Here is a 19,525-nt window from a genome sequence, read left to right as displayed (position 1 = left end):
ACCTCAACTTACTTTCGATTACAATTTTGAGATTAGACATAAGGTAAACCAGAACTTTCCTTTGGTTTTGATTATGCTTGGTGCTTTCCATTTTCTTTCTTGGGTTCCTATCTTTCTATTCTCCCTTTTCTGAGTCGAAGCTAACCTTGATTCTTTCAAAAGGATCACAAAAGACTAGAAGGCAAACATTTGAAGGGATTTCCAAAATGGCTGAATGAGAAACTCAGCAAATTTTTCCCAAAAAGGCAATGAAAAAACTGAGCAAAACTGCCAAAAACAATCATTTTAGGACTTTGGAAACTGAGCAAAGGCATACAACAAATTGAGAAGAATTTATTCAAGAAAAATTTGCTATGATGTTTTAGCCTGGAGCTGCTTCCATCTCCAACTCCCTAGCCCTATGGCCTGAGTTCTACCAGAGTGAGGCAACCTGTGAGGACTGACAGCTCTACTGCCTGAGGGGGTTGATTTGATCTAGAGCAAAGCAATTCTTTAACAATTCTACTTTAACCCATACACAGATCTGTTAGCAAAGAGTAGAAGCCTTACTGGATCAATCTGGATTAATTAACGATTGACTAATCATTGACTGACCACTAAGCTATGCTGACCCAAAAGTAACCGCTAAAATTCAGGCTTAAAAATAAAAATAAACAAACAAAAAAACACAACTGAGCAGAGATCTCACTGGCTGCCCACTGTGGGGGATACAGACTCCACCAAATTAGTCCAGACAAGTCACTAAAAAACAAACCAAAAAGGCAACAGAAACAAACTCTGGAGGTTGTAAGGAGAATCAAAATCCAGAGTTGCTACAACATATTACCTAAAATGTCCAGTTTTCAACATTAAAAAAAGCATGCAAAGAAACAGAAAAGTGTGACCCATACACAGGAGGAAAAGCAGTCAGTAGAAATTGTCTCAGGGACCAGGGAGAGGAGTGGGCAGATGTTGGACTTATTAGAAAAAAAGAAGCAGTTATAAATATGTCCAAAAAACTAAAAGAAACCATATTTTAAAATAAAAGTATGATGACAATTACTCGTCAAATAGAGCATACCATTAAAGAGATGAAAACTGGAAAACCAAGTGGAAAAATTGGAGTTGAGTAGTACAATAACTGAAATGAAAAATTCACCAAAAGGGCTCAACAGCATGTTTGAGCTTACAGAAGAAAATAACCAACAAACCTGATGCTAGATAACTAGAGATTGTCTACTCTGAAGAACAGGGAGGAAAAAGAATAAAGAAAAATGAACAAAGCCTCAGAGACTTGTAAGATACCATCAAGCATACGAATGTACAAGCAATAGAAGTCCCAGAAGAAGAAGACAGTGGGGCATTAAAAGTATTTGAAGAAATAATGGCCAGATTATCCCAAATTTGATGAAAAACATTAATCAACACGTTCAAGAAGCTCAGCAAATTCTAAGTGGGATAAATACCGAAAGATCGATACCTAGAACATCATAGTCAAACTGTTGAAAGCCAGACAAAGTGAGAATCTTTAAAGCAAAAAGAGAAAAATGACTCATCACAATCAAAGGAGACCCATTTAGAACAGGGGAACCGCAGTAAATTTAACAGGTCACTTCTTATCGGAAACAGTGGAGGCAGAAGGCAGTGGGATGGTATATTCAAAGTGCTGAAAGAATAATACTATTAACCAAGAATTCTATATCCAGCAAAACTGTTCTTCAAAAATAACACAGCAAACTTGATGCTAGATTACTAGAAGTGAAGACATCCATTCCCTGAAATAACACTCTTCCCAAAGTAGCATGAATGTACAGCCCTCATAGCCATCATTATTGCATGTTTTTAAACACTTCTCTAAATGTATTACGGAAGAGCTATCACATCCATTCACTGAAATAACACTCCTGTCAAAGTTGCTTTCAGTGAACACTCATATATCCATAGTTAATACATGTATTTTTAAACTCTTCTCTAAATACATTACAGAATGTCTGTCACATCCATTCACTGAAATAAGTACATGCTTCTCAAAGTAGCATGCATGTACAACTCTTTATTTTTAATGAAGGTAAGAAATAATATATACTGACAGCAAGTAAGCATATGAGAAGATGCTCAATATCACTTGTCATTGGAGAATTGAAATTACAGTGAGATACTGTTGCACACCTATTAAAATATCTAAAATTTTTAAAAAAACAGATAATACCAATGCTCGCAAGGATATGGAGTAACTGGAACTTTTGTTTATTGCTGGTGGGAATGAAAAATGGTACAGATACTTGAGAAGACAGTTTGGAAGTTTCTTACAAAATTACTTACAAAATAATGTAGTCTTTTAAAAAATTTACTACTATTATTTATTTATTTTTGCCTGCATGGGGTCTTTTTTCCTATGTATGGGCTTTCTCTAGTTGTGGTGAGTGGGGGCTATACTCTTCGTTGTGGTGCGCGGGCTTCTCCTGGCTTCTCTTGTTGTGGAGCACAGGCTTTAGGCACGCGGCCTTCAGTAGTTGTGGCACGTGGGCTCAGTAGTTGTGCCTCGTGGGCTTTAGAGCGCAGGCTCAGTAGTTGTTGTGCACAGGCTTAGTTGCTCCGCGGCATGTGGGATCTTCCCGGACCAGGGATCGAACCTGTGTCCCTGCGTTGGCAGGCGGATTCTTAACCACTGCGCCACCAGGGAAGTTCCAAATATTTATTTATTTGGCTGTGCCAGGTCTTAGGTACGGCACACAGGATCTTTGTTGCGGTGTGCAGACTTCTTAGTTGTGGCATGTGGACTCTTAGTTGCAGCATGTGGGATTTAGTTCCCTGACCATGGATGGAACCTGGGCCTGCATTGGGAGCACGGAGTCTTGACCACTGGACCACCAGGGAAGTCCCAATGTAGTCTTATATGATTCAGCAATCATGCTTCTAGGTATCTACCCAGTTAATTTGAAAACTTACGTCCACACAAAATACTTGCATGAGAATGTTTATAGTAGCTTTATTCTTAATCACCAAAACCTGGAAGCAGCCAAAATGTCCTTCAATAGGGAGATAAACAAACTGTGGTACATCTATACAATGAAATATTATTCAGCAATAAAAAGAAATAATCTATTAAGCCACAGAATGTTATGGAGGAAACTTAAATATGTATTGCTAAGAGATAGAAACCTGTCTGGAAAAGCTACATACTGCATAATTCCAATTATATGACATTCTTGACAAGTCAAAACTATAGGGACCCTAAAAAAGCAGTGGTTGCCAGAGTCTTGGAGAGAGGGGAAGGATTAAACACAGGGGATTTTTAGGATGGAGAAACTATTCTGTATGATACTGTAATGGTGGATACATGACAATATACATTTGTCAAACCCTACAGAACTCTACAGTACCAAGAGTGAAACTACATAGGCACATTTTTAAAAATAACCACCTAGGAGGTAAGGGGATCCCAGGAAGGAATTCATACTATGATATGAGAATCTAACCATATTAGAAATGTATGACACAACCTCACTGAAGGAAATGGCAGTGCTGGGGAAGAGGGAGTGTTGCTGACCTAAGTAACTGGAAATGAAAGAATTCTGTAAGACCAAGGCAAAAGGAACTACATATGAGGGCTGTACTGTAGTTGATAAGTTGTTTCCCTTGGGAGTATGGGTTAATAATTCTGATACTGCTATACATGTATACTGGACTGAACAATTAAGTAAATGGATGGCAGATGGTAGGAACAGGTTTCTCACTGTTTTGGGTAGGAATTTACTGATAAGCAAGGGGAGGGAGCTAGAATGATCCATGTGATAGTGAATTAGAGTTAGAGACATTGACAAGAACTCATGTTTAGCTTAATGTAGTTACAGATGATTATATACATAAATGTCTATATATATGTGTATATTCATGGGTCAGCACACGCACACATTTTTTTTGCTCTGTAGATGAGAGGGCCAAGGGAATTCCCTGGTGCTCCGGTGGTTAGAACTCCAAGCTCTCACTCCCAAGGGCCCAGGTTGAATCCCTGGTCAAGGAACTAAGACCCCACAAGCCAAAAAAAAAAAAAAGAAAAAAAAGAAAGATGAGAGGGCCAAACAGAAATAACACCCTAGTAGCAATGACCACACATAGCAACCAGATCTTGGTTTTTAATACTATTCTCTAATGAAAGGAACCAGAAGTCCTTGGAGAAATGACAGATTCTGGAACTGGGGCAGGAAATATTCAAGATGAACCTGAAGCATCTTGTAAGTACCAGAAAGTAAGGAAGTGCTAAAAATAAAAGATAGAATAAACCACATTGACGCGGGTATGTGAAAGGGGCACAAAAACCAACTGAAAGAGGTTCTGATGGCCAAAGCTGGAACTTGAGCAAGAAAATAAAGTAGTATTAGGTTTTATAACCCAAAGTATTAAATATCTGTGAGTTCATTTTGATATAAATAAATAATCTAATAAATTACTAAATAGGAGAGAAGAGACAGACTCCTGTGCTTAAAAGTTCAAATAATTTATGTAGATACTCCACCCTAGAGGAGGGGGCACATAACTCTCCATTCCTTAAATGTGGGCTGCACATATGGACTTCCTTTTAAAGAGCACAATATGGCAAATGAGGAAAAAACTAACTTTGCAGTGGAGAAACCTGACAAGCACTATTTTAGCTAGGTGATCAAGGTCAACACTGAGTCATAAATCATTTGATAATATGTACCCTTGAAATGATATTGTGACAATAGTACTTTACCTCTGTGATCTTTCTCCCCAAACCCCATAGCCCCAGGGTAAATGTGAGAAAAATATCAGATGAATTCCAATAGAGGGGCATTTTACAATACACCTGACTGGTACTCCTCAAACCCATCAGGGACATCAAACACAAGGAAAAATCTGAGAAATTGTCACAGCCAAGAAAGCCTAAGGAGACATGGCAACTAGATGTAATCTGGTACCCTGGATGGGCTCCTGAAACAGAAAAAGGACACTAGGTAAAAACAAGGAATTATTAATCAATTACAAACTTTAATTAATAATGTCTCAATATTGGTTTGTTAATTATAGCAAATGCATCATACTAATGTAAATATTAATAATAATAAAGTATGGTGAGATAAATGGAACTTTATTATAGTCTCAATTTTTCTCTAAATCTAAAACTGCCTGAAAAAAATGAATGTGAAATGAAGACAATGCCAGATAAGCAATGACTTGGTGCTGGTAGACTGGCCTTACAAGACATAGTAAAGAAGTCCTTTAGGTTGAAAGAAAATGACACCAGAGGATAATGCAATTTCACACAAAGAAATAAAGAGCACCAGTATATGTAAGTAAATTTAAAAGACGGTAAAAATATTATTTTCTTTTTCCTCTCTTAGTCAATTAAAAAGACAATCATATAAAACAATAATTTATATGGACTTCCCTGGTGGCGCAGTGGTTAAGAATACTCCCACCAATGCAGCGGACATGGGTTTAATCCCTGGTCCAGGAAGATCCCACATGCCTCGGCACAACTAAGCCCATGTGCCACAACTACTGAGCCCACGTTCCACAACCACTGAAGCCCACGTGCCTAGAGCCTGTGCTCCGCAACAAGAGAAGCCACCACATTGAGAAGCCTGTGCACTGCAATGAAGAGTAGCCCCCGCTTGCTGCAACTAGAGAAAGCCCACGTGCAGCAGCGAAGACCCAACGCAGCCAAAAATAAATAAGTAAATAAATAAATAACAATAATTATAAAACTATATTGTTGGGCATATAATGCGTAAATATGTAATATGTATGACAAAGCACAAAGGAGGGGAAGAGAATGGAGGTATTGGAGCAAAGGTTCTATATTTTGCTGAAATTAAGTTAGTACTAATCTCTGGCAGATTGTGGTAATTTAAGGTGTATAATGCAGTTCCTAGAACAACCACTAAGAAAATTACTCCAAAAATGTAGGAAAAAATGGAATTAAAAGGTAGACTAGGGCTTCCCTGGTGGCGCAGTGGTTGAGAGTCCACCTGCCGATGCAGGGGACACAGGTTCGTGCCCCAGTCTGGGAGGATACCACATGCTGTGGAGCGGCTGGGCCCGTGAGCCATGCCCGCTGAGCCTGCGCGTCCGGAGCCTGTGCTCCGCAACGGGAGAGGCCACAACGGTGAGAGGCCCGCGTACTTCAAAAAAAAAAAACCAAAAAAAAAAAAGGTAGACTAGAAAATATCTGTTTAGGGGACTTCCCTGGTGGCGCAGTGGTTAAGATCCACCTGCCAATGCACAGGACACGGCTTTGATCCCTGGTCCCGGAAGATCCCACATGCCATGGAGCAAGTAAGCCCGTGTGCTACAACTACTGAGCCTGTGCTCTAGAGCCCACGAGCCACAACTACTGAGCCAGTGTGGCACAACTACTGAAGCCCACGTGCCTAGAACCTGTGCTCCGCAACAAGAGAAGTCACCGCAATGAAAAGCCTGCAAACCACAAAGAAGAGTAGTCCCTGCTTGCTGCAACTAGAGGAAGCCTGCACGCAGCAACGAAGACCTAACACAGCTAAAAATAAAATAAATAAAAATAAAATATCTGTTTAACACAGAAGGCAGTAAAAGAAGAATAGAAGAAGAAAAAGATATATGAGACATATGGAAAACAGCAAAATAGCAGGTATATATCCAACCATATCAATAATTACATTAAATATGAATTAATCACTCCAGCTAAAGTCAGAGATTGCCATATTGTATTTAAAAATAAAAAAAAGCCCACAAGATCCAACTATAAGCAACACATCCTAGATTTAATCTTGCTAACAGTAACGACAGGGGAGCTAGAGAGACTATACTAATATCCGGCAAAATAAACGTTAAGGAAAAAAAAATAGTTCTAGAGATAACAGAAGACATTTTATAATGATAAAAGGGTCAGTTCATCAGGAAGCTAACACAATTATAAACATATGTGCATCTAACAACAGAGCCTTCAAATACAGGAAGCAAAAAAACTGACAGAATTAAAGAGAGAAATAACAATAATATTGGAGAGTTCAATATCCCGCTCTCAATAATGGATAGAACAACTAGATAGAAAAATCAGCAAAGAGATACATAGAAAACTAGAACAACAATATAAACCAACTATAAAACACTGCACCTGACAACAACCAGATATATATTCTTCTCAAGAACACATGGAATACTCTCCAGAATAGCTCATATGCTAGGCTATAAAACAAGTCCCAATACATTTAAAAGAATTAAAATAATACAGAGCATGTTCCTCAATTGCAATGTGATAGATAGATGGATAGATAGATTATATATAATCTCCTTCTGGTTCTGCTCTCATGGTTGAATTCTGACTGATACAAGTTCATAATACAACACTAAAACGATGATCCATATAAGAAAAAAATGATAAATTGATGGAACATCATCAAAATTAAACACTTTTGGGTTTCAAGGCACCATTAAGAAAATGAAAGACAAGCCACAGAATGGGAGAAAACATTTGCAAATCACTTTTCTGATAAAGGACTTGTATCCAGGATATATAAGGAACTCTTAAAACTCAATAATAAAAATGGCTAAGTATTTGAATAGCCATTTCATCAGATATAGGAATGACTAATAAGCACATGAAAAAATACTCAACATCATTAATCATTAGGGAAATGCAAATTAAAACCACAATGAGGGCTTCCCTGGTGGCGCAGTGGTTGAGAGTCCGCCTGCCAGATGCAGGGGACACGGGTTCGTGCCCCGGTCTGGGAAGATCCCACGTGCCGCGGAGCGGCTGGGCCGGTGAGCCATGGCCGCTGGGCCTGCGCGTCCGGAGCCTGTGCTCCGCAACGGGAGAGGCCACAACAGTGAGAGGCCCGCGTACCGCAAAAAAAAAAAAAAAAAAAAAAAAAACACAATGAGATATCACTTCATACTTATTAGAAAGGCTATAATAAAAAAGACAGACAATGACAAGTGTTGTTGAGGATGTGAAGAAACTGGAACCGTAATACACTGCTGATGGAAATTGCAATGGTGATGTCACTTGGGAAATCAGTTAACAATTTCTTAAAAAGTTAAACATAAGTTTACCAGCAATAGATAAATAAATGACATAGAAATTCTACTCCTAGGTATCTCCAAAAAGAAATGAAATTTTATGTCCACACAAAAACTTATACATGTGTGTTCATAGCAGCATTATTCATAAAAGCCAAAAAGTGGGAGCAATGCAAATGTCCATGCACTGGTAAATGGATAAACAAAGTTTGGTATATGCAAACAATGGTGTACAATTGGCAATAGAAAGGAAGAAACTACTGATACATCCTATAACATGGCTGAACCTCAAAAACATTATGCTAAATGAAAGACACCAGACATAAAAGACTACATAAAATATGATTCCACTTCATGAAATATCCAGGAAAGGCAAATCTATTGAGACAGAAAAGAGATTAGTGGTTGTCTGGAGCTGTGGGTGGGAATGAGGATTGACTGCAAATGGGCCTGAGAGATCTTTGGGGGATGATAAAAAAGTTCTAAAGTTAGATTGTGGTGATAGTTGCACAACTCTAAATTTATTAAAAGTCATTGAATTGTACAATTATCGTGGGTAAATTTTATGGTACGTAAATTATAAAGCTCTTTTTTAGAAAAAGTCAAATCTATTTTCAAAGTCTTAGAGCACTCTTACCTCGTTTTTTCTTTTGTTTCTTCTTTTCTTCAAAGATGTACTAATTCTGCTCAGTAGCTTGACATTGCTCTCGATAGCTTTGAGCGTTTCTGGTAACATCTCCATTTGTGCTATACAGTGGTGGTGTTCATCAATATCAACTGTAGTCATCTCAGACAAAATGACATCTTGAAGAGAGTAAAAAAAATTACTTTTGTGCAGAAAAATAAATAATTATAACCATATAGGCTTATAATATTGGCTACCTATTCAATATTGTAGTATTGGGAAATATAGGTATCTCATAATTATTTCTATTCTGAGGCTTCTCTCTATGAAGAAATTTAAAAAGAGAAACTTGGAATAGAAGGCCTAACAATAAGCCTTGGCCATGAAAATATGATTAAAATATGGTTGAAAGGTGTCTAATTTGTTAGTTCCCTGACTTCAGGGATGGGGATATCTAAAATGTGAACATGTGCTTTAATATTGGGGATCTAAACCCCAATTAACTCCTTTGGTAAGTTTTCTAGTATTTTATAACCCCTGTTACATGAGATTTCTTGTAACTAAATGAAATTTCTCTTTTTTGTATTCTTAGCTTATTCATTCTTTCATTCAACCAGTGTCTCCTCTGTCATGTACTGTTCTAGATCCTGAAGATACAGCATTGAATAAAACAAATTCCCTAATTTCATACTATTTACATTCTAGTGAAAGGACACAGACAAAAAATTTTTTAAAGACACATTAATTATAAAGTATGTCAGATGGTAAGAAATGCTATAGACAAAAATAAAGAAGAGTAAAGAATAATGGACAGTGCCAGTGGGTAGAGAATGGGGATGGTCAGAGAACACCTCATTTTAAAGAGAAATATAAGCAGAGAATGAGCCATGTGGCTACCTGATGGAAAATGTTCCAGGCAAGGGACTAGGAAGCATAAGGACACTGGGCAGGAGAATGCTGGCATGCTTGAAGAAAAGCAAGGAGGCCAGAATAGCTGGTACTAAGTGAGCGAGCTTATATTTTCCTTATTCTATTCTTCCTGGAACAGAGAGCACCTGTTCTCTAAATAACCACCTTAGTCTTTTCTTGTTTAGTCTTCTTCTAATCCTTCATAATTTGCTTATAATTCCATTCTCTAGCTTTTTCATTAACTTTAAATCACTTCTGGAAACTTACTCCATTCTTCCAACCAGGCCAGAATGTAGACAAGAGTCTTTTCTCTAATTTCAGCAGTCTTGGCACAAGTAACTATTTTCTCCAGCAAACTTGCTCTCTATTTCTTATGTTCTGTAAGGGATATTTTCCTTCCAGAGTGCACATTCTCATCCATATTATAGTGATTTATTATTATCCACTGCACATTCTGCATGATGTCACCCAGCTGCATATTAAGGTCCTATAAGAATAAGAAGGGGGAATATATTAATAAATCCTCTGGCAGTAAGCTTTGACCACCTTTCTTCCCAGAATGTCAGTGACAGTCACTACAGAGCTGTCTAATCAAAGGCCTGCCAATTCTACTTTTTTGTTGTTGTTGTCTTTTGTTTGTTTGTTTTTGGCTGCGTGGCATGTGAGATCTTAGTTTCCTGACCAGGGATCAAATCCACACCCCCCTGCAGTGGAAGCATGGAGTCTTAACCACTGGACCACCAGGGAAGTCCCCTAATTCCAGTTTTTCTCTGAGTCTCAGATTCTCCTCTTAAATTTTTTTTCTCTGCCTTCATCCTAGCATTGCTATGATATAATGAAAAGAATATTGGGTCTGAAACCATATCTGGACTCCAACTCTAGCTCTCTCATTAATGACTTTTAATAAATCACTTAACAATTCTGAGCTGCCCTGACTCATCTGTAAAATAACGGAGATGCTGAGTTTATAGTTGATGTGAGACGCGTAAGATGTGTGAAATACCTTATAAACTGTGGCTGCTGTAAACAAACTAATTAATTACTAATTAATTAAAGGAAGTTACTTCTTTTTCTTTTTTTAATCAACGCTTACACCTGGAAAGCAGCTATCAGAATATTCCACAACATGACTTCTACTTCATTATTTCCCCTCCTCAAGAATCTATCAGCAAATTCTCAGTGAGGGTAATTACTGCCTCATATGGGCATTTAGAAATTTGTGGGGACTTCCCTGGTGGCGCAGTGGTTAAGAATCTGCCTGCCAATGCAATGGACACGGGTTCCATCCCTGGTCGGGGAAGATCCCACATGCCGCGAAGCAAATAAGCCCATGCGACATAACTACTGAGACTGCACTCTAGAGCCGGCGAGCCACAACTACAGAGCCCACACACTGCAACTACTGAAGTCCACATGCCTAGAGCCCACACTCCACAACAAGAGTGGCCACTGCAACGAGAAGCCCATGCACCCCTACAAAGAGTAGCTCCCGCTCACCACAACTAGAGAAAGCCTGCACGCAGCAATGAAGACCCAACGCAGCCTAAATAAATAAATAATTTAAAAAAGAAATTTGTGGAAGCATTTTTGGTTGTAACAATGAATGGGAGGGAAGATTTATTGTATTTAGTAAAAGGTGCTAAGTAAGGGGTGCCAGCCCACCCAACGGTGCAATGGACAGTACACATGTTAAAGAATTGGTCCGTCCTGCATAAATTTTGACTGTCCCATGGGATATTCACATAGGTTTTAAAAAAATCTGTTTATAAAAAAAAAATCTGTTTATAATTATCTGAGCCTAGAAACTTACTCTTTTTAAAGTATAAATGCAGAATAATTTTTTACAAAGTTTCATTGCTTACTGAAATTTCCAGGAATGCAAATATTTTGTAAATCAAAGGAAAATATTCTTTAGAATTTCTCCAATAAAATTTCACCATTCTGAAACACCACAGTACCAACTAGCAAGGCACTACTGCTAATAGTATGTAGTGCCAGTACAATAAACCTGCATTTGTATCAGCCTGTATTTGTAGCTTTCATATTTATTTTAATTCTACATAAGGATGCAAGCCTCTATCTACTACTTTGTTATGTCTTCTAGTGAAGTTTGACCTAGAATTTACACATTGAAATGCATTTTATTATAAATTAGCACTTATATTTACCCTCACATATTAATTTTTTAAATTATGAGTATAGATATTTTATCTATGAATTTCACTTCAGAGTAACAAAGGTATGTTAAAAATATTTTAAAAGGGAATGGTAAATCTGATAGATGGAGAATCACTGCTCCATCTTTTCCAAATTTATCAATTACTCGCTCAGTTTGGCTTCAGACAAACTGAACTCTCTCTACACTCCTTACAATAACATTAAGATTTGGATTTTGCAAGCCAAATCACCATGTCAAAAGAGTAATCAGGGCTTCCCTGGTGGCGCAGTGGTTGAGAGTCCGCCTGCCGATGCAGGGGACGCGGGTTCATGTCCCGGTCCGGGAGGATCCCACATGCCGTGGAGTGGCTGGGCCCGTGAGCCATGGCTGCTGAGCCTGTGCATCTGGAGCCTGTGCTCCACAATGGAAGAGGCCACAACAGTGAGAGGCCCACGTACCGCAAAAAAAAAAAAAGAGTAATCAAATGTTAGGTGCTGGAAATACTGCAATCAGAAATAGGTAATGCAGTTGCAGCAAATTATCAGAAATACAGGAGAGCAGAGACAAAGTTTGATAAGCCGTGATGAAGAATAACATTACAAACTAACACACAGCATGGTGATTGAAGAAAAAGTATCACCAACTTCTCATAAGTTCTCCCAGAAAATTGAAGAGAAAGGAACCTTTCTCAACTCATTCTTTGTGGTCAGAATTACCCTCATACCAAAGTCAGATAAAGATACTGCAAAACAGAAAAAACAAAAAAACTACAGACCAACATCTCTAAACATTGTTGCAAAAATCCTCAACAAAGTACTAGCAAACAGAATTAAACAGCACATTAATAGAATTATATACCATGACCACGTGGGGTTTATTCCAGGGATGCAAAAATGGTTCAACATGTGGAAATAAATGAATGAAATATACCAAATTTACAAAAGGAAGGGGAAAAAAATCATATGATCATCTCAATTGATGCAGAATAAGCATGTGACAAAATTCAGCACCCTTTCATGATGAAAACTTCAACAAAGCAGGTATAGAGGAAACATACCTCAAAATAATAAATGCCATATATGACAAGCCCACAGCTAACATCATACTGAAAAGTGAAAATCTGAAAATTATTCCTCTAAGATTAGGAACAAGGCAAGGATGCCCACTCTTACCAGTTCTATTTGACATATTACTGGAAGCCCTAGCCAGAGTAATTAGGCAAGAAAAAAGAAATAGGGACTTCCCTGGTGGTGCAGTGGTTAAGAATCCACCTGCCAATGCAGGGGACACGGGTTCAATCCCTGGTCTGGGAAGATCCCACATGTTGTGGGGCAACATAGCCTGTGTACCACAGTTACTAAGCCTGTGCTCTAGAACCTGTGAGCCACAGCTACTGAACCTGCGTGCCACAACTACTGAAGCCTGCATGCCACAACTACTGAAGCCCGTGCACCTAAAGCCTGTGCTCCACAACAAGAGAAGCCTGCGCACAGCAACGAAGAGTAGCCCCCACTCGCCGCAACTAGAGAAAGCCCACCCGCAGCAGCAAAGACTCAACACAGCCAAAAATAAATAAATATTTTAAAAAAGAAAAAGAAATAAAAGACATCCATATTGAGAAGGAGGAAATATTATATTTGTTTGCAGATGATATAATCTTATATATAGAAAACTCTAAAGATTCCATCAAAAGGGACTTCCCTTGTGGTGCAGTGGTTAAGAATCCACCTGCCAATGCAGGGGGCATGGGTTCGATCCCTGGTCCAGGAAGAGTCCACATGCCATGGAGCAATTAAGCCTGTGTACCACAACTACTGAGGCTGTGCTCTAGAACCCACAAGCCACAACTACTGGGCCCGTGTGCCACAACTACTGAAGCTTGCATGCCTAGAGCCCATGCTCCACAAAAGAGAAGCCACCACAATGAGAAGCCCACTGTAACGAAGAGTAGCCCCTGCTCACCACAACTAGAGAAAGCCTGTGTGCAGCAACGAAGACCCAACACAGCCAAAAAAAAAAGTTTCCATCAAAAAACAACAGAAACAACAACAACAACCCAAACCTGTTAGAACAAATAAATGAATTCATGAAAGTTGCAGGATACAAAATCATACACAAAAATGTTTAGTTTTCTATATACTAATAATGAACTATCAGAAAGAGAAATTAAGAAAGTAATCCCATTTACAACTTCATCAAAAAGAATAAAATACCTGAGACTAAATTTAACCAAGGAGGTAAAAGACGTGTATATTGGAAACTACAAGACATTAATGAAAGAAATTGAAGAAGACACACATGGAAAAGTATTTCATGCTCATACACTGCGAGAATTAATATTGTTAAAATATCTATACTACCCAAAGCAACCTACAGATTGAATACAATCCTTTTCAAAATTCCAATGACATTTTTTACAGAAATAGAACAAAAAATCCTAAAAATAGAAGAAAAAATCCTGAAATTTTTTACAGAAATAGAGCAAAAAATCCTAAAATTTGATTCTTTTGGAATCATAAAAGACCCTGAAGAGCTAAAGCAATATTGAGAAAAAAGACAAAAGCTGGAGGCATCAAGCTCCCTGATTTCAAACAATATTACAAGCTATAGAAATTAAAACAGTATGATATCAGCATAAAAATAGACACATACATCAATGGAACAGTAAAGAGAGCCTGGAAATAAACCCCCACACACATATCATCAGTTTATGACAAAGGAACCAAGAAGGGCTTCCCTGGTGGTGCAGTGGTTAAGAATCTGCCTGCCAATGCAGGGGACGTGGGATCGAGCCCTGGTCCGGGATGATCCCACATGCCGCAGAGCAACTAAACCCGTGCGCCACAGCTACTGAACCTGTGCTCTAGAGCCCACAAGCCACAACTACTGAGCCCGTGAGCCACAACTACTGAAGCCCACGTGCCTAGAGCCCGTGCTCTGCCACAAAAGAATCCACCACAATGAGAAACCCGTGCACCGCAACGAAGAGTAGCCCCCACTCACCGCAACTAGAGAAAAGCCCGCGTGCAGCAACAAAGACCTAAGGCAGCCAAAATTATTAAAAAAAAAAAAAAAAAAGGAACCAAGAATATACAGTGGGGAAAGGAAAGTCTTTTCAATATATGGTGCTGGGAAAATTGGACAGCCACATGCAAAAGAGTGAAACTGGATTTCTATCTTATACCGTACATAAAAATTAACTCCAAATGGATGAAAGACTTGAATGTAAGACCTGGAACTATAAAAATTCCGGAAGAAAACATAGGTAATGATCTCCTTGACATTGCTCTTGGTGATAATTTTTTGGATTTGACACCAATAGCAAAGGTAAAAAAAGCAAAAATAAACAAGTGGTACGACCTCAAACTAAAAAGCTTCTGGGGACTTCCCTGGTGGTCCAGTAGGTAAGACTCCATGCTCCCAATGCAGGGGGTCTGGGTTCAATCCCCAGTCAGGGAACTAGATCCCACATGCATACGACAACTAAGAGACCACATGACACAGCTAAGAGTCTGCATGCGCAACTAAGAAGTCCGCATGCTGCAACTAAAAGATCTCATATGCTGCAACGAAGATCCCAAGTGCCTCAACCAAGACCTGGTGCAGCCTAAATAAATAAATAGCTTCTGCACAGCAAAGGAAACCATCAACAAAATGAAAAAGCAACCTACCAAATGGGAGAAAATATTTGCAAATCATATATCTGATAAGGGGCTAATATTCAAAATATGTAAAGAACTCATACAACTCAATAGCAAAAACCCAAACAATCTGATTAGAAAAATGGACTGAAGATATGCATAGACATTTTTCCAACGAAGACATACAGATGGCCAATGGATACATGAAAAGATGCTCTACCATTATTAATCATCAGGGAAATGCAAATCAAAACCACAACGAAATGTACCTCATACCTGTTAGAATGGCTATTATCAAAAAGACTAAAATTAACAACACTTCTTAGTGTTGGCAAGGATGTGGAGAAAAGGGAACCCTTGTGCACTGTTGGTGGGAATGTAAATTGGTGCAGCTACTATGGAAAACAAAATGGAGTTTCCTCAAAAGATTAAAAATAGAGCTACCATATGATTTAGCAATTCCACTTTTGGGTATTTATCTGAAGAAAATAAAAATACTAATTAGAAAAGATATTTGCACTCCCATGTTCACTGTAGCATTATTTACAATAGCCAAGATATGGAAACAAACCAAGCATACATAAATATACAATGGAATATTATTCAACCACAGAAAAGAATGAAGTTTTGCCATTTACAACAACATGGATGGACTTTGAGTGCATTATGCTAAGTGAAATAAGTGAGACAGAGAAACACAAATACGGTATGATCTTTCTTATACGTGCAATCTAAAATAAAACTAAATTCATAGCTACAGAGAACAGTTTGGTGGTTACCAAAGGTAGGGGTAGGGACAGTGTGAAAAATGGGTGAACTATTTCTTTTTTTAGTTTAGTTTAAATAAATTGAATTTTTAAAAATCAGTTGTGTTGTTATACACTAACAGTTAACAATCTGAAAAGGAAATTAAGAAAACATTTCTACTTACAGTAGCATCAAAAGAATAAAATACTCATAATAAACTTAACCAAGGAGATGAAAGACAATGTTAAAACATCAGTACTACTGAACCAATCTACAGACAGTACAATCCCTAACAAAACCCCAATGGTGTTTTTTGCAGAAATAGAAAAATCCATCTTTAGGATTCATGTGGAATCTCAAGGTACCCCAAATACCCAAAACCATCTTGAAAAAGAAGAATAAAATTGGAGACCTCATACTTCTCATTTTCAAATATTACTATAAATCTACAATAATTAAAATAGCATACTGTCATAAAAGACATATAGACCAGTAGAATAGAATACAGAGCCCAGAAATAAACTTTTGCATATATGGCCAAATAATTTTTGACAAGAGTGCCAAGACCATTCAATGGGAGAGGACAATCTGTCAACAAATGATGTTGGGAAAACTGGATACCCACATGCAAGAATGAAGTTGGACCCTTATCTTATACTATATACAAAAATTGACTCAAAATGGATCAAAAACCTAAGCATAAGACCTAAAACTATAATACAGAGGAAATGTAGAGAGAAAAGCTTCATGACGTTGGATTTGGCAATGATTTCTTAGATATGACACCAAAAGTACAGGCAATAAAAGTAAAAATAGATAGATTGGTCTAAATCAAAATCTAAAACTTGCGCATCAAAGGACACAACAAAGTGAAAAGGTAACCTATAGAGTGAAAAAAATTTTTGCAAATCATATATCTAATGAAGGGTTAATATCCACAATATATAAAGAACTCTTGGGACTTCCCTGGTGGCACAGTGGATAAGACTCCATGCTCCCAATGCAGGGGGCCCAGGTTCGATCCCTGGTCAAATCCACTGTGGGATCTGAGAACTAGATCCCACACGCATGCTGCAACTAAGAGTTCACATGCCACAACTAAGGAGCCCATGTGCTGCAACTAAGACCCAGAGCAATCAAATAAATAAATATTAAAAAGAACTTATTTAAAAATAAACTCTCAACATCAAATAAATAAATAACCCAATTCAAAAATGGGCAAAGGACTTGAATAGACATTCAAAGAAGATATATAAAATGGCCAACAGATATATGAAAAAAAGCTCAACATCACTAATCATTAGGGAAATGCAAATCAAAACCATAATGAGATACCACTTCACACCCATACAGATGGGTACTATCAAAAACAAACAAACAAGAGAAAAATAGAAAATAAATGTTGGCAAGGATGTGAAAATTGGAACTCTTGTGCACTATTGGTGGGAATACAAAATGATACAGCCACTATGGAAAATGTATAGCAGTTCCTCAAAATATTAAAAATAGAATTACCATATGATCCAGCAATTTTACTTCTGGGTATATACCTGAAATAATTGAAAACAGGGTCCCTAAGAGATCTTAGTACACCTGTGTTCATAGTAGCATTATTCACAATAGCCAAGAGATAGAAGCAACCCAAGTGTGCATTAACAGCTGAAAGGATAACAAGATGTGGTATATACATACATTGAAATGTTATTCAGCCTTAAAAAGGAAAGAAATTCTGACACATGGTACATGGATAAACCTTAAGACATTAAACTAAGTGAAATAAGCCAGTCATAAAAAACAAATACTGTATGATTTCACTAATATGAGATATCTAGAATGGTAGAATTTATAGAAACAAGTAAAATGGTGGTTTCCAGAGGCTAAAGGGAAGAGGGAAATAGGGTATTGTTTAATAGGTGTAGAGTTTTAGTTTTGCAAGATGAAAAAGTTCTGGGGGAATCCCCTGGCAGTCCAGTGGTTAGGACTCCGTGCTCTCACTGCCAAGGGCTGTGCAGTGGGGCCAAAAAAAAAAAAAAAAAAATGAAAATGTTCTGGAGGTTGATTGCATAACAATGTGATTATACTTAATACTACTGACCTATATACTTAAAAATGATTAAGATGATAAAATTTATGTTATGTGCATTCTACCACAATTAAAATTAGACAAAAACTTTTTTTAAATTAAAATAAGGAGTAATCAGATGTTAAGTGCTGGAAATATTGCAATAAGAAACAGATGATCCAGTTGCAGCCAGTAATTTAAGTCAGGTATACAGGAGAGCAGAGTCAAACTTTGCTAGGTCAAGTGATGAAAAATAACATTACGAACTAACCAGCTGCTCATAAATTCTTCCAGAAAACTGAACAGGAAAGAACATTTCCCAACTTATCCTTTGAGGCCAGCATTATCCTGATACCCAAATCAGACAAAGACATAAGAAAATAAACTATATGTCAATATTCTTTATGAACACAGTCACAAAAATGCTTAACAAAATATTAGAAATTAGATCAAACAATGGACTAGAAAGAAAACATTGTGTATGAATAAGTGGGGTTTATTCCTAGAACACAAGGTTGATTCAAAACTGGAAAATTAATAAATGTAAGTCACCCTATCAATAGTCTAAATAAGAAAAAACATATGATCATCTCAATAGATGCAGAAAAAGCAGCTGACAACATTCATTCATGATTTTTAAAAAAATTCTATAGCAAACTAGGAATAGAGGATAACTTCCCCAACGTGATGAAGAACATTTACAAAAAATTTACAGCTAGGATTATACTTAATGGTGAAAGTCTAAATTGCTCTAAGGATTCATTTTTATTCAATCTTGTATTAAGGTCCTACCCAATGCAATAAAGTAAGAAAAGGAAATAAAAGAATATTCATTGGAAAGGGAGAAATAAAAGGTTTGTATTTACAGACCAAACAAAAACAAAAACAAACCAAAAATCAAACAAACAAAAAACTGTCTGTGTAAAAACTCCCAAAGAATCTATAAAAAAGAGCTTCCAGTATACAAAAATCAAAACCATATTTCTATACACTAGCAATAAACAATTGAAATTTAATAAAACAGTACCATTTGCAATTAACACTAAAAATATGAAATACTTAAGTACAAATCTAACAAGTGCAAGATCTGTACATTGAAAATTACAAAGCATTGATGAAAGAAATCAAAGAAGATCTAAACAAATGATGACAATTCTAAGCACAGACAAGGATGTAGAGCAACTGGAACTCATACTTTCCCAGTAGGAATGCAAAATAGGAAAGCTATTTAAGATAACAGGCAGTTTTTTGTAAACGTATGCTACCATACGATCTAGCATACCATTCCTAGGTATTTAGCCAAGAGATGAAAACTTATGTTTATACAAGAATTTATACATGAATGTTTGTAGTGACTCTACTTGTAATTGCTCCAAACT

The 19,525-nt window shown here is 37.4% G+C and overlaps 1 protein-coding gene across 1 annotated transcript in view; it reads right to left on the bottom strand.

The window, feature by feature from the left end:
• FAM186A (family with sequence similarity 186 member A) overlaps positions 1-19,525 on the bottom strand; it is a gene marked incomplete at both ends in the record, with an annotated part of 76,124 nt that overhangs the window by 29,739 nt on the left and 26,860 nt on the right. The window contains 4 exon segments of the mRNA XM_079937500.1: positions 8,642-8,674; positions 8,677-8,808; positions 9,806-9,902; positions 9,906-10,025. Coding sequence (XP_079793626.1) covers positions 8,642-8,674; positions 8,677-8,808; positions 9,806-9,902; positions 9,906-10,025 — 382 coding nt within the window.

This window comes from Stenella coeruleoalba (genome assembly GCF_951394435.1).
Source record: "Stenella coeruleoalba genome assembly, chromosome: 11".
NCBI lineage: Eukaryota > Metazoa > Chordata > Mammalia > Artiodactyla > Delphinidae > Stenella > Stenella coeruleoalba.
The sequence above is the reverse complement of the archived record's forward strand: the minus strand, read 5'-3'. Positions and strand labels throughout refer to the sequence as shown.